Source organism: Cetorhinus maximus, chromosome 22 (assembly GCF_964194155.1).
Source record: "Cetorhinus maximus chromosome 22, sCetMax3.hap1.1, whole genome shotgun sequence".
NCBI classification, from domain to species: domain Eukaryota; kingdom Metazoa; phylum Chordata; class Chondrichthyes; order Lamniformes; family Cetorhinidae; genus Cetorhinus; species Cetorhinus maximus.
In genome coordinates this window covers 59349148-59370841 of record NC_135900.1, presented here as the reverse complement: position 1 = coordinate 59370841, position 21694 = coordinate 59349148, and the positions used below count along the sequence as shown (strand labels likewise).

Here is a 21694-nt window from a genome sequence, read left to right as displayed (position 1 = left end):
CTAATACCTACTTCATGCAATTTGTATGAACAGGCACAACACAACTGATCTCACACATGAGCAACCACACAACAAAGTAAACTAATAAAATTGAAATGCCGGATCATTCTTACTTTATAATTTTCTGGTGACTGACATAAGGTGGCAATAAACTGCTTCTGGAATCAGAAGCTAATGGTATTTTGGAACATGCTGTCATTTTGAGTCCCAGGGTAAGCTGCTGCTTATTTCAGTTGTCCATCAAAAACCGCAGGAAGAAACAACCTGTTGAATTTGTTTTTAAAATGTGAATCTTTGACTCAGTGCAATGCTCAGCAGGAGTCTTGTGTCCAAGAGAGTGGATGACCTTCTCCTTGGCTTCCACTGATAAAATTGGCACAATACAGGGGGAGATGGTGGCCTAGTGGTAATGTCACTGGACTAGTTATCCAGAGACCCAGGCTAATGCTCTGGAGATATAGGTTCAAATCCATGGCAGCTAGTGGATTAATACATCTGGAATATAAAACTAGTATCCACAATGGTGACCATGAAACTATCATCGGTTGTAATGACCCATCTGCTTCACTAATGGGGAGGAAATCTGCCATCCTTACTTGGCCTACTGTGACTCCAGACCCACAGCAATGTGGTTGACACTTAACTATTCTATGAAATGTTCAGTTCAAGGGCAATTAAGGTTGGGTAACAAATGCTGGCCTTGCCAGTGACGCCCACATCCCTTGAAAGAATAAAGAGAAAAAAAACACTAATTTCCCTGGGCTTGGAGGGAATTAGCTGACCAATGTTTAGCACCTCTTTTAAGTGAGTTAGGAATCGCGAGTGGATCCCTGTTGTGAGTTTATTGGTTGCACACTACAGATCATTACGAGGATGCTGTGCATTCTTACTCCTGGATTCTTTACTGAGTTTGCCTATTCTCCACTGGGAGCCTTAGGCAGCCATTAGAGAAAGAGAGGGCTTAACAACTAAATCTTGAGCATGGTCAAACTGGCTCCAAATGTGATATTACAGTTTAATTACATTGTTTAATTGCCATTGTACCTTTGTTTTTGCTATTTAGGGAACTATTTTGGTGAAGTACCCACCACATGAATTTGGATCAGGAGAAAAAGTATTCAAAATGGTGTTGGGAGGTATGTTGACATTGATTGATGGACAGATTGTAACTTAGAAATACTCTTTAAAAGTGCTGTATGTCATAATTTGACAAATTTGGTGGTAAGTTGCTAACATTTCAGTTTTATATTTCAATATCTGCCAATTTCTAAAACATTTTAAATTGCTGCCATTTTAATCTGGTTAGAAGGACTCTACATGTACTTTGTACTCCAGCAACTCTGAGGTTAAGGTACTTGTGCATGAGTTTTTAGTCATTTTGTACCTAGACACTCAAATCCCTTTACTCCTATACAGTTCCTAGTCTATCGCCATTTAGAAAATATTCTGATTTGTTTTTCGTATGGTCGAAAGTGTTTGACCTCACACTTCTCCACACTGAACTCTGTCACAGTTTTCCTCACTCATCTGTCTAGCCCCTTTGTAACTTGCTGCTCTCATCTATGAAATGGTTTATGCCCCCTACTTCATGTAATTTGAAAATTTGGATGTATAAACCTATGGATCATTGGGTCCCCCTGAAAATGGACTGGGGGAATGCCATGTGCAATTAGTACGCGCCTGTTCCTTCTGGCGTAGGGAGCATACAAACGTTGTGCCGCCTGCTCGTTACAATGATTGTGTGATGGCATCCTTCCATCTACGAGAGATGATGGACACACAGCAAACAATCTATTTAGGTGGAGTGTCTTCCTTTGATGCTGAAGATTGTGAAGCCCATTTCATGAGAGGCAGCTTCTGCCACAAGCCCTGCACATAAACTGCTAAGTGACATTGTGGGCTCTTGTTTTCGACGTTGGCACCTGTTGCTAAGCTGTTATAGCCACTAGTCATTGTAGTGGTGCACGCAATCCCAAGGGAGGTGCCGCCATTTCCCCCTTTCACCAGCTTGTCATTCCCAGGTGTGACAGTAGATGTTTAGGGATTTAAATCATGCTTGCACGCATCCTTGAAATGGAGCCTTGGGAACTCCACTGTTCATCTGGCTACCTCGCCATACAAAAAGTCTCCGGGTATGTGACCCTCTTCCATGCTGAGGACGTGGCCAAGCCACCATAGCTGACTCTATTTGATTATGCCAGCGTGCTTGGGGAGCTCTGCCTTTGAGAGGACTGCCACATTCATGATTTTGTCCTGCCAGAATATACTCTCAATGTGCTGCTGACAATGAAGATGGAAATAATGGAGCTTCTTTTCTTGACAACTGTAAGTCGGCCATGTTTCACAGCCATACAAGGTGCTAAGAACACTAGCCTTATAAACCAGATCAGATTAGGTAGTTAATAACGAGTAGCCTAATACAGACAGACCTTCAACCACCCTTTTATAGTCCATAATACCACTTGTCACAACCTCCCAGAGTTTATGCCTTTTATTCCTACTTTGCAAACCAATTACTGACCCATGTCACAATGTTATTTTCAACTCTGTACGCTGTTATTTTTCATATTCCCTTGTGAGGAACCTTAAAAAAATGCGTCTGGAAGTCCATATGAACAACATCTATAGACAGTCCTCCTTCCTCCCTGTTAGTTGCATCCTCAAAAGTCAATTAATTAGCCCAACGTGACCTATCCTTTGCAAACCCATGCTGACTTTCTCTGATTAACTCCTATTCATCCACATGCTCAGCCTCTCTGTTCCCAATGATTGATCTCCACAACAGAAACTAAACCAAGAGGCCTGTAGTTTCCTGTTTTTTTGCACTCCCTCCTTAAATAATAGAATTATATTTGCAGTTTTCCAATCCACAGGCACAATTCCCAAATCTAGAGATCATGGTAAAATTGTGACCAATGCATTTATACTTTCCTGAACAACTTTTAATGCTCTGGGTGGAAATTGACATGTATAGACACTATTCGGTTTAAATATCAATGATTTGCCCATTAGCATATTTTTTTACTTATATTAAATCAACTCAGTTTCTCTCCCCTTGTCTTTTTAGGCTTCTTTGTACCTTTGGTATTTTGTCCCCTTACTCTATTGTGAGAACAGATACAAAGTGTTTGTTTAGCAAGTCTGTCATTTCTTTATTGCCCATTATATTCTGTTTAATGGTCCCACATTTTGCTATCACTGTTTTCCTTAGTAGATTTATAAAAACTTGTTGCTAGCTTTAACATCCTGTGCAGGTTTTTTTCCATGTTCCCTTTTTGCACCTTTTTATACTTTTTATATCTTTTAATGGTTTTTATAGCTTTCCTGGTCTGTTGAAGTTCCATTTTTCTTCCATTTGTGTCTGACTTTTTTAGCTTGATGCTGTTTCTTACCTTGTTTGTTGACCATGGTTGCTTAATTGCACAAGAGGAACTTTTACCTTTTAGGGGTTCGTGTTGGTGTTGTATTGTACCAAAATACTTTTGAAATTTTTCCCACTGTTTGTCGGTTTAACCATGAATAGTTCAACCCAATTTACTGTGATCGATTTAACTGCACCCTTTCGAAGTTTGAATTCCCAGAGTATAAGCCAATCTCCATACAAATAGCGAGATAGAGTTAATAGTTATCCCAGCTGGTGCAATGATCACGGACAGAATTGTCCGTGCCCGCTGGCGTCGGGCGTGTTCGGTGGCGTGAGCGGACAATATGGTCAGGAGGCCAGAAATTGGTTTCACAACCTCCTTGAAACCAGTTTGTGATCGCCCGCTCAGCTGCCGATGGTGGGCCGTGTCTCCCGCCATTGAACATCGGGGCCTCATTGTAATACATCTGCACATCATTATAATGGCCAGCCTGCCAGAACCCCACCCACTGCTGGACCATCTACCCATCAGCGGTTTCACAACAGCATATAAAAGGCATGCATTTGGCAGGCTGCACTTTGAGGCGCACTCGGAGGTGAGTGCTCAGTAACGTTCTGCAGTGCTCGTCCTGCGTCACCTGTTGAACTTCAAGGTTGAGGTGCATTGGAGGCGTGGGGACAAGGGCTGCCCTGCGGGTGGGGCAACTTGGGGGTGGGGGCAAGGGCAGCCATGGGGTTGAAGGTAGTGCACATGCACATGCAGGGTGGGGGTGAGGGAAGTGGCTATATATCAGGGAAACCTTGTATAAAGTGACCATTCCTCTGCAGCTGAGACAGTTCAGATGCAGCCACGTTGATATGCATGGATTCGGGCCTCTAGCTTATCTGCACACTCGAGCAAAGCAGAGGCCTGAAAGTGCCACCAAGTTCTCCAGAGCTTTTCGCCCCTCGGGCACAGTCTGCAAACTAATGAGCATTTTAGTGGACTGCAGAACAGTTGGATGACTAGGCACGTTGTACAATCTCCTTGCTAAAACTGACTGGAGAAGTCACTGGTGGAGGTGCCCACAGCCCATTACAATATCACTGTCCTGGTTTGGACCAGTCTTCCCCATGATTCAAGCTAACAGTGCAGCCTTGCAGCACAGGTTAGAAGAATGTCTGTGCCTGAGCTGCGAGTACAGCATGAGGTCCAATGGGTGGGTGGGGTTTCAGGCCGCCATGCAGCGCGCTAAACTCTGGCCATCCAAGTAGTGACCAGTACTCCCCGGAATGCATTAAGGGGCCTTCAGAATTAACCAATACAGGTTCTTAGTATACCCAAGCTGAATCATGTGCCTCTCTCTCTCTCTCATCCTGGAGGAGGAGTACATCAGGAGCATGGAGCCTAGTGACCTAGCTTGTGATGTACAGAGTGCGGAGACAACGGAGAAGAGAGTGACGGAGGCTCCTGGCTGTGCAGAGGGAGGAGCAGCACCTTCAGAAGAAGGAGCGGCTGGAGCTCCCGCACACACCACTGAAGAGCCATAGTGAGCTGTCGCTGGTCGGTGCCTAGCTAGACCCAGTGTATATAGGTGCCGTCTTTCATTCCTGCAGATGACCAACAACTAGTGTCGCCGAAGACTGTGCGTGTCTAGGGAACTGGCCGGTCACATCTGCCAACTACTGCAGGATTTGGCACCACAGGGACATGGAGGGCATTTAGTGCCAGTGGCCATGAAAGTGACCGTGGTGCTCAATTTTCACGCCAGTGGCTCCTTTCAAGGGTCCACAGGTGACCTCTGTGGGATATCACAAGCCTCCACCCACAAATGCATCCATGAGGTCACGGATGCCATCTTTGCGAGGGCACACAACTTTGTGCATTTCACCCAGGACCAAGAGAGCCAGGATGCAAAAGCGATAGGGTTTGCCCAGATCTCGGGTTTCCCACAGGTGCAGGGTGCGATCCACTGCTCTCACGTGGCGCTCAGATCTCCATCGCAACAAGCGGGCGACTATGTCAATCACAAGGAATTCCATTTGCTGAATGTGCAGCTGGTGTGTGACCACCAGAAATGCATCCTGCAGGTCTGCGCAGTTTCCAGGAAGTGTCCGCATCTCCTACATCCTCAGTCGGTCGCAAATTCCTGACGCCTTCCAGGGACCACAGAGGCTGCAGGGTTGGCTCCTCAGGGACAAGGGCTACCCACAGAGGCTGTGGCTGATGACACCCGTGCGGCAGCCTCAGACTGCAGCAGAGTGATGCTATAATGAGGCCCATGCCGCAGCTCACAGCTTGGTGGAGCAGAGCATCGGGATGCTGAAGATGAGGTTCCGGTGCCTGGACCGATCTGGTGGAGCCCTGCAATACAGTCCGCAGAGAGTGTCACGCATCATCATCACCTGCTGTGCCCTTTACAACCTGGCGCTGCAACAGGGAGAGGAGCTGGCTGAGGAGGAGCTGGAGGAGCCGGAGGTCTCGTCCGGTAAGGAGCTCGTCGACTGTGATGAAGGTGAGGGGGTCCTCGAAGGCGATGATGATGGGGATGAGGCCCTCGTGCTGGCCAGACGAGGCAGGCGCACTGGGAGACCTTCATAGCTGCTAGCTTTGTGGAGGATGATGACGACATGAGGTCAGGAGACACAACAGATCATCAGGTTGCATCTATGAATGTTTGACCCCCGTCTGGCTTATGGCAGTGCACGTACCCTCTGTGATAGTGCTACTAACGTAGAGGCCTTAATAGTTACTCGATTCCAGGAGGATGATGATGACATGTAGTGAGGACACTCCATAGACTTTCACATTGCCTCTGTGAATGTTTGACTTCTGTCTGGCCGAGGGCAGCTCGCTTGTGCTTTGTGATCAGGGTCATATCATAGTGAGGAAGCCATAAAACTTCAAAAGCATCTGATCCTTTGTCTGCCTTCAGCACCTGACCCCTTCAGGAGCACAGTATCAGTGGTCATAGATCTGAAGAGATGGGGGCCAGCCCCTCCTTTAAAGGTGCTGAGAGCACACAGAGAGAATGAGGGAACTCTGTGGCACCTGCCCACTACATTCTGGCAGCAATGACCAGCACCATCGAGGTAAGGCATCAAGTAATGTGTCCAGGGAGAGCGAGGCTGGACCAACACTTTGGTCTGAAGACTGCACAGAGCACAGGGAAGAGGCCCTGGACTGAGATACCTGCCTTTTTCTTGTACAGAAAGGTTTCACATCTGAGTGACAAGAACACTGCTCATCAGAACAAGGAGCCATAGGCAGGGAGACATTCTTAGGAGTTTATTGGCAATAGTGAACATTATGTACAAGTGATCAACACCCATGCCCAGGCTGTGCAATTTCATCTTCTTAACTCTCCTAACCCTGCCATTACATCTTGGTGCTCCCTGGAGGTGGAGGCAGCCTGCTGACTGCTAACCCCCTGTCTGTGATGACTTTGGTGGACGCCCTCTTGAGGGCTGAGACCTGAGGGTCCCGGCCTGCTTTCGGGGCCCTGCTGTTTGGCAGTGGCCTCCTCCTCGGCCTGTGAAGCTTGAGCTGCTGGGGTCACATGAAGAGGGGATTTGGATGGGCCGGAAATTCCGAGAGTCACCTGGGTGGATGGCCCCGGAGTGTGCACCTGCTGATGATCCTCCCTATGGGTGTCCGAGGGCCCCTGGCTGACTCCATGAGGAGAAAGGCTAGTTGGAGTGAGATCGGGCTGCACCACACCCCTTTAGCGTACACAATGTTGGAGGGCAGCTATGGCATCAGTAATGGAGTTCAGCCCATGCAGCGGTGCAGGACTGATGTCCTGGACCAAGGTCTCCAGGGTGGCCACCATCCTACCAGTGGTGTGTTGACATGCCGGCCCTATCACCTCGGTCTGAAGATGGAAGGACTCCTCCATTGTGCCTTGCAATCTGAGGAGTGAGGCGGACATCCCTTCCCGATGTTCCCGAGTTTGCCTTTGCAACTCCAGCAACTGTGACATGATCGAGTCCAGAGGCTCATCAGCAAATTTCTGGCCTCCAGCAGTCCTCCGCATGCTAGACACCTGGGAAGTCCCTGCAGCCGCCTGCTGTGGATTAGACAGTGCAATATGCTCACCGGATTGTGATCCCGAGGCTACTTTAAAGCTAGGCCCCACCGAGGTGTGAGTCTCTGCGCTGGTGGAGGGTGTGGCTGGGCGCTGTGAGAGGTCTTCAGGGAGGGTTTCAGCAGATTCCTCTCCTGAGCTTCCTTTGGGGCCTGATTGGAGGCTCTGGGTCATGGACTCTGTCAGCTGTTTCCCAGATGTGCCTGTGAAAGCAAGGAGAGATAATTAGTGCATGGCAGTGGCCTGTGAAACAGTGCTCATCACTCACGGTATGTTTGTCTGATGGATGTTGCACTGCTGGACCCTCACTTAGAAGGGCACCGCTGACCTCACTGTCAGCACAGGACCAGTGCAGATCCTTATGGCCGGCTGAATGGCTCTGATTTCAAAGTCTGTGAGGACCTTGATTTCAGGCATTCCTCCACCGGTCTGTGACCTCGCCCTCTTGTTGTGTGCCAGCTTGTCCTGCATGAATAGAGGTTGAGAGAGTGTGAGCAGGATGCCTGCCAGGCTAAACGATAAGTATGCCTGGCATGTGTGGGTGGTGAGTGGTTCCATGGACGATATGAAGACAATGTCGGTGTGTGTGAGAGAGCGAATGGTGATGTCCCTTGAACTGGCAGTGAGTGAGGGTCCTGTGGATGTGTGTTGGGTTTGTGTGTGTGTGAGTTGAGAGTGATGAAAAGAGCGACTTACCCTAGCGGAACGGAGGAGATCATTCATCCTGATGCGGCACTGGGTGACTGTCCTCATTTAAAGGGCGTTGGCGCTAACCACCACTGACCAACGCTTCCCAAGTTGCATTGGTGATGTTGCTGCCTCTCCTACGGCCAGAGCGGGGGTAGAGGATATCACGGCAAGCCTCCACTGTGCCCAAAAGTCGCTTGAGGGGCGCGTCATTGAACCTGGAGGCTGTAGCCTTCTTGCCTGTCACAGCCACGTCTTCTGTGCAGCAGCCGTGGCTGGAACACTGAGAGGTGTGCGCCCAGCTGAGAGGAAGCGGCGACACAATGGCACGGTGGGCGAATGAGAGCTTGCCTGCCATGGAAACGGCAATTAGTGTGGCGGGTCTAGGCCGACATGGCGTGAGAAGTTGCCATTGCGGCCAGCGGGCAAACCGTTTCTCTCAACCGCTACCACACTTAGTGCAAATCTGGGATGATTCCGCGCCAGGAATTTCAGCTCTAAGCAATAACTGTTGTCACATCATTTCACCTTTTTGTGTGTCCTCCCTTGATAATGCAGTTTAAATTGCCACTTTAAAAACCTTTTAAGTCAAAAGCATAGATTGCTTATAAATCAGCCAAATCCTCGGTGAACTTTTAACATATCTAAATTTATTCCGAAAAGCTAGTGTGCTTAAAATGTCTAAAAAAATTATGATTTAATAAGCTCCCTACATCATTAAACTGTAAGTGTTCATGAGTTTTTAGAAACCATTTGTCGTGTAAAAGCGTTTTTCCTCACATCGCCTCTCGTTCTTTTGCCCATCACCTTAAACCCCTGGCTTGTTGGTTTATCAACTTTTCAGTCACTGGAAACAGTTACTCTTTGTTTACCGTATTTAAACCCTTCATAGTTTTAAACACCTCTATCAAATCTCCTCTTGCCCTTCTCAGATTCTCCAGTCTATCCATGTAATTGTAATTGCTTACCTCTGGAAGCATTCTGGTAAATTTGGGCTGTAGCCTCTCCTTCCTAAATTGTGACGTCCAGAATTGGACTCAGTGCTCCTACTGGGTCTGAACTTAATATTTTGTACAGATTTAGCATAACTTCCTGGCTTTTCCACTCTACTCTTTTTTTTATAAAGCCAGTTACCCAATATCAGTTATTAATTGCTTTTCTAAACTGTCCCCCTATCTTCAACGATTTAGGCACTAACACCACCAGCTTTCTTTGTTTTTGCATCCCTTTAAAACTGTACCTTGTATTACCTCTCCCCCTCCCTGTGAGCAGCATATATCACCCCATGCTTTTGTGCATTGATGTTGATATGCCACGTGTTCACCCATTCAACTCACCCATCCATGTGCTTTTCAAGCCTATTGCCATCCATTTCACTCTTTTCTACACCTCTAAGTTTCACATTAACTGCAGCTTTTCCAGATCGCCCAAGTCCAAGTCATTAATGTACATCAAAAACAGTGCTGAACCCCGAGGGACACCACTGTACATCTCCCTATAGTCCGAGAAACAGCCATTGACCACGACTCTTGTTTTCTGTGCCTTAGTCAATTTTATATCCCTGCAGCCATTTGCTACACTTCAAATGTCATTTGTTGTCTGGGATTTGCATCCTCTGTGAGGATGTGAAAGGCACTGTATAAATATATAAATGAAAGTCCGTTCTTCGTTTGGTCAAGCAGCTGCCCAGCCCCCACAACCCCGGCCCTACACTTGCTGTCCAGAATGAAAATCACTGCTGTCATTTAGGCTGTCACAGCCTCTAGTAACATCATGAATTGATGTATATTGAAATTAAAACCGTTGTCAATGTAGCTGATGTAAAAAGTGCAAAAAATAGTTGTAACTTTATATAGAGTGGAGACACCCAAGATTTCCTACTTTGCTGCAAATGCTTTTGCAGAACTTTTGTTAAATATATCTGTGCAATACAACTTTTGTAGATAATTGGAATTGAACTTGAAAGCTATAACATAACGCAGCTCTTATTTTCTGCTTTTCTTAGAATCAACTACACAACAGTCAGTGTCCAACCAAGCATCCATCAACACCTTTATTTTTGGAAAGCTGGTGAATGACTGTGAACATGCTCTTAAACAAGGGGTAAGGTATTTGATTAAATGAGTATGTCAACTGAAAGCTTATAATGATCAGGAAAGATTGAACAGGCTGGGTATCTTCTGTCTAGAAAAGGACCAGGCTGAGGGGATGAAGTCTTTCAGATTATGGAAAAGTTTGATAGGTAGAGAAAATGTTTCCACTTGTGGGGAGACCAAACTAGGGGCCGCATATAAGATATAGCTAATAAATCCAATAAGGAATTCACAAAAAACTTACTTACCCACAAGTGGTTAGAATAGGGGCTTGCTATCATGAGGAGTAGTTGAGGCAAATAATATAGCTAGAAGGGGGAAGCTAGAAAAACAATTGAGTGGGAAAGAAAAGGAATAGGTTATATTGATAGGATTAGAAGAAGAGGGGACTGAGTAGGCGTGTGGAGAGCATAGACCAGAGAATGGACCATTTAGCTGAATGGCCTGTTGCTGTACTTTAAATTCAATGCAATTTTATATCAAGTGAAAAGTTATTTATTTGGGCTGGAGCTTTTCATTGCATTGTGACAATGTCAAACAGGCCAATAGGCCTGCCAAATTCAGTCATTATGAATGAGATTTGTTCTTTTTGAGCTATCTGATTCTGAAAGTCAATCAGAGCACCTTTTGTTTTAACTGGCCAGCAACCTGTCTTCCTTCCTGAGACTGTAAGTTTTCATCCTAGTCTTTCTCTGATGTCGATAGCTCTGCTCACCACCTGGACCATTCCACACTGTACAGAGAACACCCCTGTAACCTGTCAAGCTCGCTGCCCAATTTATAAGAGAATGGCAGGCTGTCAGAAAGATGGCCCCTTACAGGGAAATGCCATGGAGATAAATTTTAAACCGTTAAATAAGCTTGCAGAATAGCATGAGTACACTGTAGTCTGCAGCGAGTGATTGTTCTTTCACTTCTGTGTTTAAATTGAACCTTAGATGAGAGGACAGTTTTCAAACCTATTGTGTCAGAATTCTACCACAAGAAGTCGTCTGTCAGGACAGAAAAAGAAGTGCACCGTTGAACCACTATTTTACAACTGGATTTATAAAATCCTTTTTGTCATAACTGCCTTCCACAGTGCTGTAATTCTTCAGAAACATAACTTGGACTAAATTTTGACTCTTCAGATTTCTCTGCTCTTTTTGTTAAGAATCCTAGAAAAGGACTCAAGGTCCATATTGCTGGATAAAGAGCAAAAGAGATGATTCATTCAGGAAGTAGTATTTAGGCGATACCAGGCTTAAATATGAAAATTCTGAAGACTGCATCCAGGCCTTGGAAGGATTTGAACATTGAAAGAGCTAATAATTTTTACAGGGAAAAGGAAGTGACTTTGTTTGGCACCAGAAGGGGAAATTCAGCTTTTTAGGAGTTGTTTTCACAATGAAGGAAATGTAAAAGTTCCATTTGAGATCAAGGGGCTAAAAATATCGACAGGTGAAGAAGGACTAAGGTTGAAACCATTGAAGGAACGAAGTGGACCTAAAGAAATTGTTTGAAAATTTGAAAGAATCAAAATGTTAGCAATCTCAGAGATACATTAAAAAGAGATCGTACTGGTTCAACTGTTGATCAGGAAGAGACCTGGAGGTGATGGATATAAATTTAAGAGTTAGCAGCTTTTGTGTTAAAGCACTCCATCATCTACAGCAACCGTGACACAGCTCAGCATCCCTCCCGACAGTGTTCTCCCCTCACTCCGATAGTTCTCCCCTTCCTGACAATGTTCGCCCATCGCTCCCGATAAAGGTCACTGCTCTGCCACATCTACTTTCCAGGCTCAACTTCCGGAATACCTGGCTCCCGTCCAGCCCATGTCAGTAGAGCCAGCAATTTTCAGTTGTTTGGTTAGGGTGCAGGGGTGGTTGTTGGGGTAGGGGGTCAATGAACATTGTTGGGCATGTGAGCGTGGTTGGAATGTGAGGGAGAGGCTGAGCAGGAGCTGAACGTTGTGGGAAAGTGGGTGAGCATTGTTGAGTGAGGGGGGTGAGGTTTATCAGGGAGTGAGAGAGGGTGAGCATTGGGGGCAAGAGGGGGTGAGTATTGTTGTCGGGTCGGAGAGTGAGCATTGCCGGGTGGGGGCAGTGAGCATTGACATGGAGTGTGGGGGGGGGTGAGCATCGTCAGGGAGTCGGCGGTGGGGGGCGGGGGAGCATCATCAGGGAGGGAGGAGGGGTGAGAATTGTCGGGGAGGGGGGTGGGGTGAGCATTGTCGGGGAGGGAAGGGGAAGTGAGCATTGTCGGGGAGGGAGGGGGAAGTGAGCACTGTCGGGGAGAGAGGGGCCGGTGAGCACTGTCGGGGAGGGAGGGGGGGGGGTGAGCACTGTCGGGGAAGGAGGAGGGGGTGAGCACTGTCGGGGGTTGAGGGGGAAGTGAGCACTGTCGGGGAGGGAGGGGGATGTGAGCACTGTCGGGGGTTGAGGGGGAAGTGAGCACTGTCGGGGAGGGAGGGGGATGTGAGCACTGTCGGGGAGGGAGGGGGAAGTGAGTATTGTTGGGGTTGAGGGTGTGAATTGTGAGAGGGTGAGGGGTCTTGAGTATTTTTGGAGGGTGGGGGGAGGGCTGAGCATTGTCAGGGGTGAGGGGGTAAACTTTGTTTGGGGGGGAGTGAGAGAGGTGAGCATTGGGTGTGAGGGGGAATTGCCCCCCCACCCCAAGTCTGCTAGCTGCTGGATTCAAACTGGAGCCGGGAGCAGAATGTCCTGAAGGCCCAGTGTAAATGTGGGCAGTTTAAATCTCGCTTAATGCCGGGCACTCCCATTCTGACACTGAGCAGGAAAACTGGGCCAACATTGTACAGTGGCAGAAAATTAACAGCAAATTTCATTTGATTACAGAATTTCTAATTTGTAACTGTGATACAATAATCACAAAAGACACAACATTTTTCTCTCAACCAAATGCAGGCCAGAATCCACAACTTACCTGAATCCATCGACATACAATTTCCATCTTTTATTTCACTTGACCCAGCAGAACCAAGGACTTGGGAGACTGCGCCCAGGGGCACACCTTTTGCGGGCTTTGAAGTCCCAGCCTGGGTCACAAGAAAACAAAGGTTTTCCAGAGTTAAAACGTGTCATCAGGATGATCAGCTATATTTCAATACCAAGATTTTATTAACAAAAAGCTAGATAACTGCAGATGCCACAAATCTGCACCAGGATCAAAATGCTGGAAACACTCAGCAGGTCAGGCAGCAACCGCAGACAGAGCAGGGGAGTTAACATTTTAGAGGTGAACCTTTGTCAACACATGTGTATTGACGAAGTGTCCCCACCTGAAACGGCAATGCCTCAGTTCTCATGGATGCTGCTTGACTTGGTCAGTGTTTCCGAGATTGTATTTATATCTCTGGTGGCTCATGACTGAAGTGGTGATGTGGGGTAAGAAAAACTCTAAGTGTTGCTGGTTGGTGTCAAGTAGTCTTCAGTGAGTGGAGCCAACGAATAACAGAGTGCAGGCTTTTTGTGACTTGTTACTAAACATGGGGTCTGGGTTTAGGAATATTCTGAAGGAGAGTCATATGAACCCAAACCATTAACTGTTTCTCTCTCCACAGATGCTGCCAGACCTGCTGAGTTTTTTCAGCACTTTTTGTTTTAAATTCTGACCTCCAGCATCTGCTGTGTTTTGCTTTTGTTATAGGGTCTGTGCAGTTCTGACTGAGTATTTTAGAATGATGCTCCACCATTAACAGGGAGCTCAGAGCACATGGTTTGAAAGGTGTTGTGGTCTGAGTCCTGGAGTTCACCCCCACTAGTGACTGCTGAGGAATAGGATTTACAGAGTCAGCGTTTTCTCCTAGCCTCTGTCCCTATCTGTTGCTGATGGTTTGTTTTTACCTTTTGAACTTAATGGTATAGTCATATACTCTTGTCGTATAAAATATATCATTCAAATATGAATCGGAGTTTTGAGCTGAAGGTAAACTATTCAATAACCCCTTGGGCTATAGACATATTTTTTGGTCATGAATTTTGTACAGATTATCGCAGATGCCTTGGTGTTAACACACTTTGCTGACAACATGAGGTGGGTGGTTCAAAGGGGTAGTACTGGACACAGCTCAATTTCAGATTAATGAACAAACTAAACCTTGCCATTTCAGAGGGTTGTGGAGGCCAAGTCACTGAATATATTTAAGAAGGAAATAGAGGGATTTCTAGACTCTAAAGGCATCAAGGGGTATGGGGAGAGCGGGTGTATGGTGTCGAGATAGAGGATCAGCCATGATATTGAATGGCAGAGCAGGTTCGAAGGGCCGAATGACCGACTCCGACTCCTGCTCCTATTTTTTATGTTTCTGAGTTATCCTAAGAACTAGAAGGAGAATTTATTTTACGCAGTAAGTTGTGATCTAAAATGCACTGGCTGAAAGGGTGGTGAAAGCAGATTTGGTCAAAAGGGAACTGGGTATATATTTGAAAAGGAGAAATTTGCAGGGTTATGGGGAATGAGCAATGGAGTGGGACTAATTGGATAGTTCTTTCAAAGAGCTATCACAGGCATGAAGGACTGAATAGACTCTTTCTGTGGGGTCTGATTCTACAATCATGTTCATCATGTACAGTTCACTCATAGTCAGGAGTTGAATTTTGTTGCTGAGGTTCAGAATCTTGCCTCGTTTCTACATGTTTGTTATTGAAGGCAGTGCTGAGTGCAACACCACTCTGAGACAATTATGTATGTAAGGTACCTTAATGAAGTGCAATCTTCTTACCAAAATAGTCAACACAGTTAATTCACTAAATGGTGCCTTCATAGTTAACATAAATGGTGATGGAGAATAGTTGGTGCTGTTTGCCAAATATAAGCAATTGCCTGTGTTAAACGTGGATGGTATAAGTAGTGGTGTAGTACTTTCTAATTATCTACATGGCTTTGCTATAACATGCTTTTATAAAAATATATCCTAAGGCAATAATTGTGTGTCTGAGTCACTGAAAGCATTTTTTTTGTAACCAGGATGCATAATGCAATGGGGCCACGTTCCATCATTTAGACCCACTGTTTTAATGGGATGCAGTTGAATAATGGTTGCGTTGGTGGACTTGTGGGCGTGAACACAATTCGGAGCATATTTGAACGCAAGCTCAAACCCCACCATGGCAGTTTAAGGATCTTAATTCAGTTGAAAACAAAACTCAGAAAATAAAAACCTGGTATCAGTCAAAATGATCACGAAGCAATTGGATTGTTGTAAAAGCCCAACTGGTTCATTTAATGTCCTTAAGGGAAGAGTACCTGACATCCTTAATCTGGTTTATATGTGACTCCAGTCTCACATCAATGTGGTTGAATCTTAATTGCCCTCTGAAGTAATCTAGCAAGCCGCTCGACTTGCCTCAAGATGAAGGGCACCTCCTCAGGGCAACTTGTGATAGGCAATAAATTCTACCCTTGTCAGCAATGTCCACATCCTGAGAATGAGTAAAAAAGTGGTAAGAACAAGCTCATACCTATATATATCTATCACAAACCTGCTTTTAACACCCAAACAAGAGGAACAATAAAGAAATTAACTCTTTTGATAGGTCAGGTGCATATATGTAAAATAAATCAGTATTTGTGTCCAGTAACTCAAGATTCACCCATTGGAGAGCAGAAGCACTTCACTTTGGAGGAGTTTGTTCTCTCCCTTTGTGAAATAAATTTCATTTTTAATGGCTATACATGGAGTATCCCAATAATTTATCAGTCTGAAGCTTCTGAAAGTTACAGACCTATAATATATTCCGATTGCTGAGTTTGCAAACTATTCACTGTGGGTGATAATTTTTCAACTTGCTGATTCTCTTACAATCATTAATACTTTAGCACACATATCATCTTATTGAGTGTATAATATTCGCTGACAAAAGCCAGTGTATGGGAATCGGGTGACTGTTCGCTGTTACGTTTCAAAAACCATTGTAAACCAGGGCTGTATAGTTTGTTGAGTTAGATAATCACAGCCGAGAAACAATTGGGAGTCTCTCAGTTGTCCTAGTGACGGAGGGTAAAGTGAGCTTGGATCGTACCATGGATGGGTTTCTACTGACTCCAGTGGGTGTGAAAATTAGCTGAGGATAGGATTGGACTCAGCAGTGATTCCCCTCCTGAAGAGGTGGCCTGCTAGTACCCAGTGATTCATAAACAAAGGATGTTAATTATGGACGAGATGCTGGGAAGCAATCGTGCTGTGGGAAATTAAAAAAATTATTTTAGGGTGTGCAATATTTAATCTGCATTTTCTTAGGCGATTACTTTGCAAATAATTTATTTCTGATATATGATCTATAACTCTTCATTATTAATAGCCCCTCAGTTGTGCTGAATGCTTGCCCTATTATGAATAAAGGCTGGAACTTTCTTTGTGTGAATCACTATTAAAATGGATCATCTACGTCAAAGATCTGTCTCTGCATTTCTTCATTCCTTGTCTGTCTTTATTTTCCTATAGCAGAAAAACATGATTATTTATGAATTATTCTTCAAAACTACACTGTTATGGAAAATACACTTGTTGAGAATGGCTCTGCCAATCTTCAGTTGTTTATATTGTTGTTGCTGAAAAAGGAGACATGCTGTCAAAGCTTTTTGTTTTGCACTCATCAGGACAGAATCACAAGAATATAAAACTTCAAAGGGAGCAACAATTTATACTGATGAGTTGAGGGTGCTAATTGGTTGGCAAGTGAACTCTGATTGGTAGAGGCATTGCCATGGAGAATGCACCAGGCAAAAACTGCCAAGCTTTTGTTTAAATTCAAATTAGGCAAGATGACTTTAATTGACAAGGCATTGCAATAGGGAAAGAAGCAGGGAATGGCTTTCTTCTAAGCTTTTATTTAGTTGAAAAAGGTTCAATGTGTGGACATGTTCTTTCTGTTTGCAAAGGACAGTGCCCTGTGTGTGGACATATGAAGCTTCTAGCATGTGTAGGTGAGCCACAGTGCAAGCCTTACTGATAATCTTAAATTAGTTGAATTGGTTGTTAGTGTAGCTCTTAGCACAATCAGGATTGTATAGTAAATGTTGTCCAATCACATAATCACATCTAATGTTGGACATTGAATTAACAAGCATGGGCTGATTGAGGACGGTCAGTCTGTTGCGAACAGTCGAAGGGACGTGCTGTTTGATATGATCCACCAGTTGTTGGGACGTACGGCCCAGATATCTGGCATCACACTGGCACCAAAGTTTATACACCAAGTTAGTCATTTGGATGGTAGGCAGAACATCTTTTTGGCTTGATGGCAGCATCCTGTTTGTGGAGAAAGCATAGTAGCATCATGAAATGGCTAGCTTTACCTGTTGCTTAAATTTTTGAGACACCTTACCCTTCCAGGGTAATCTGAGGTAGACTGGGCACTTTTCAGGACCAAGATTGGTGGTCTTGGGCCCATTCATGAGTTTGCACAATATACAGCGAGAGGTTTGAATCTGCAGCTACATATAAGAATTCCCTTACACACCTTAATGGGCTCCATTCTGCATTTAAATTCACTTTTGAAATGGAGCAATCAAATGAGCTCCCTTTCCTCAATATGCAAGTTGAGAAATCTGCCAATGGGTTCTCTACTACTATCTATCACAAACTTACCATCACTGGTCGGTATACGTGTTGGGATTCCTACAGTTCCACATGCTGTAAGGTTGGCCTTATTGGCAACCTCATAAATAGAGCATGAATCATTTGCTCACCACGCAAGCTTGATGCAAAATTGGGCACGTCAAAGCTATCCCACATCAAAGTGGGAAAATGACTATCCCCGATCAGAAAATTGCTCGCTGTATATCATGCAAACTCATGAATGGAACTAAGGATGCTACTTTTGGTCCTGAAAAGTGCCCAGTCTACCTCCGATTACCCTGGAAGTGTAAGGTGTCTCAAAAATTTGAGCAACAGGTGAAGCTAGCCGTTTCATGCTGCTACTATACAATAGCAACACAAGTCTGTTATGATATGGCACGTGGCATTTGCCAGGCTGATCAAATCTCAAAGGGAAGCTTGGTGAGGCTATCTGAACAATTTTGCAATTTATATTTCTTACGAGGAGGTATGTGTACTGAAGACAGAAGTAAAGATTCCACTACGACTTTTTGAGATTTTAAATGTTAAATTAGAACATTCATTAACAAAAGAAAACTTAAACACACAAGGTTACAGTTACGCAGTTAAACTTAGTCTTATAACATTTCCCAAAAGATTTCTACTTAGCTAGACTTACAAATAAACACCCTTTTCCAGGCAACAGACCCTTTGGATTCTTAATCTATAAAACATCCAGTAATATAACGCAAGGCAGCCACAGTTGCTATAGGGGAGATATTTCACAAGCTTCTCTCTCCCTCTCACTCAACAATGGAAGTCCAGTGCTTGTAACAAAACCTTGCTTTCTGGAACAGCCACACACTTCTCTGGGGTGGTTAGAGGCTGCTCCCTTCTCAGGACGGTGCTCGCATAGCACAGTCTTCAAGATCATATGGTCACACGCACCTCATACAGCTTTCAATCTTTCCTTAAATATATTTTTCCCCTTTCACCTTTAAACCCATTGTTTTTAACTTTCTTTTGAAAGTAACCTTTCTCAGAATCTAAAAATCTTTCATGTTGTCTTTATGGCCACCACTTTTGGGAAAAATAAACTTAATAACTTTGCTTTATTTATTTATGATCTTTACCGGTTGTAAAACATCCTTTTCTTTCTCTCTTTGAAATTCAATAGCTAAAAAATCACTCTTCATTTATCTCCTAATGCAAATTCCTATTCATGCTGGATCTACTCATATCCCATCTTAGCTCGTTCATTTCCGCTTCAAAAATACCTGCTTTGCACCTAACCCTTTGATAATTTAAACCTTGCAGTCTGACTGTCTTCAGTCTAATTAAATCAGTCTCACACACGCACACAAGCCTGCTTCACAATATCCCAGGGTAATATTGGAAAAAAATGATATTTTCTTTACAAGTGGGATGCTGCCATCAAGCCAAAAAGACATACTGCCCACCACACAAATGAGTAGTAATGTGGTATATGAATGTGATGCCAGGTATCTAGGCTGTACATCTCAATGACTAGTGGATTGTACCAAACAGCACATGTCTTTGTTCGCAACAGGCAAAGTGCTGACCAAACTGAAGCCCATGCTTGCAAAAATCAGAATGTAATGTCTAACATTAGATGTGATTCTGTGATTGAATCACAGAATTGGACAACATGTAAAAATACAATCCTGATTATGCTAAGAATTTTACTAACAACCAATTGAAAATTATCAGTCGGGCTCGCTGTGTGGCTCACTTCTGAGTGCTAGATGCTACATGTTTTCACATACAGGGCCCTGTACTTTGTAAACAGAAAAAACATTTTCATGCATTGCAGTTTTTTCAACTAAACAATAGATTGAGGGACAGCCATTACTGGGTCCTTCCCCATGGCAATGCCATGACCAATTAGAGTCCACTTGCCAACCAGTCCAACACCCATTTCTCATGCAGTATAAATTGTTGCTCCCTTTGAGATTTGGTATTCTTGTGATTCTGTCCTGATAAATGCAAGATGAAAAGCTTCCACATCATGTCTCTGTTTTTCAGCAATACTCAAGTTTGGCACTATGAAGTGACTAATTTATATTGTAATTGTAGGTAGATAGGCTTTACTAAAGAGGCAAGTCTACACTTGGTGCATAGGGTAAAGGTACCTAAAAGTCACTGTATCTGAACCAGGCACAAGTTAATGGTGGTGTTATCTTGTGGTTGTGCCCGTATTACATGAAACAAGATTTTTTTGAATAAGAAGTCATATACCATCAAAGAAACTTCTGCAGACCTCCACCTAGTGTTTATTTTCACTATTAAAAAACAATACCTGAAGACATTTAATAATTGGATATTGCAGTGGATGGATGAGAGAATCCTGTGGCTATCGAGAGGGAACTGTTCTTGTAACTTTATGTTAATTTTGTCAACAACACTTGTGTTGTATTAAATGATCATATTTAGTGTGTGAAGGAAAACATCTCTGACATTTTCACATCATGTTGCATTGTGCTAAACTAAGTTCTATTGATAGTAGAATTATGGTTTGCCTCCGAGATGTATTGAAATGTGCAGGGCTCTAATTTCCAGTTGCATCACTTCTCTGCATGATTTTCCCAAGTAAAATGTTGCAGTCTCAGATACGAATCTGTGTTTGAGGCTGATCATTCTCCAGTTTCAAGCTCCTACCCATTATTGAATTGGATTTAAAATCTGTAATGCACTATATCAAGTCATCTCAAAACAGAGGTGAGGTTAAAAGTTGTTACCCAGATTGGTAAATGGTGGGAAGTGGTATTCTATCAGGATCAGTGCTGGGATCACTGTTGTTCACCATTTACACAAAAATTTGGACTCGGGATTTGGAAGTACAATTTCAAAATTTGGGCACGACACCAAATGAAGGGGTGAAGTTAATACAGAGGAAGAGTGTGACAAAATAGAGGAAAACATTAATAAATTTGCAGAATGGACATGTAAATGGCAAATGAACTTCAATATAGATGTGAAATAGTACATTTTTGTAGGAAGAATAAGATGCTCGCATACTCTTTACAAATTCAATTTCTAAATGGGTAGAGCGGGATTGGGCGGTGCAGGTACACAAATCACTAAAAAGTAGCGGCTCAGGTTAAAAAGGCCATCAAAAAATGAACAAAACACTGAGGTTCATTTCTAGAGGGATAGAATTGAAAAGCAGAGCAGTTATGTTCAACTTGTTTCGAACCTTGATTCACCCACACTTGGGAGTACTGCAATCACTTTTGGTGTCTCTGGACTGGAGAAAGTGCAGATAAGATTTACTGGAGTGATACCAGAACTTAGAGCTTATATCTATCAGAGAAGATTTAATAGACTCAGGCTCTTTTCTCTAGAAAAGAGAAGATTTATGTCTAACCTGATAGAGGCCTTTAAGATTATAGGGAGGTTTGATAGGGTAGATGTAGAGATGCTTCCACGTGAGGGCGAGACCAGAACATTAGACAGTCACTCATAAATTAAACAAAGCATTCAGGAGAAACTACTTTACCCAGGCATTGGTCAGAATGTGGAACTTGCTAACATAGGGAATAGCTGAGGTGGATAGAATAGGTGCATTTAAGGGAGAAGGGAATTGAAGGGATATGTTGATGGTGTTAATGAGGAAGGGTGGGAGCCCTAGCTGCCAGCCACTGCCACTCTAGCAAAGATATATTGGGTTAAATGGTATCTTTCTCTGCTGTGAATAGTTGGTAATAGCTACCTCTTTGGGGGGCAGAATGAGTCGGTTTTAGATAGTATGGGGTCAATTTTAACGTGGTCACTTTCATCAGGTGGGTGGTAGATGAAGTAAGAAAAGTGAAGAATTGGATTGTATAATGATGGAGCAATTATTAAAGTTTCAAAAGGCTTCCTTTTCAAAATGGAATGCTTCGGAAGCAACTTGCAGAATTCTCCAGAAATATTTACA

At 44.0% G+C, this 21694-nt stretch overlaps 1 protein-coding gene across 7 annotated transcripts in view; it reads left to right on the top strand.

Annotated features, from left to right (window-relative positions):
- pot1 (protection of telomeres 1 homolog) overlaps positions 1-21694 on the top strand; it is a 334309-nt gene that overhangs the window by 67113 nt on the left and 245502 nt on the right. For 6 of the 7 annotated variants that reach the window (XM_078568389.1, XM_078568390.1, XM_078568392.1 and 3 more), the window contains exons 3-4: positions 1064-1136; positions 10124-10221. In XM_078568389.1, coding sequence (XP_078424515.1) covers positions 1064-1136; positions 10124-10221 — 171 coding nt within the window. The remainder of the gene's footprint in view (positions 1-1063; positions 1137-10123; positions 10222-21694) is intronic. The other variant, XM_078568395.1, reaches the window with a different exon arrangement.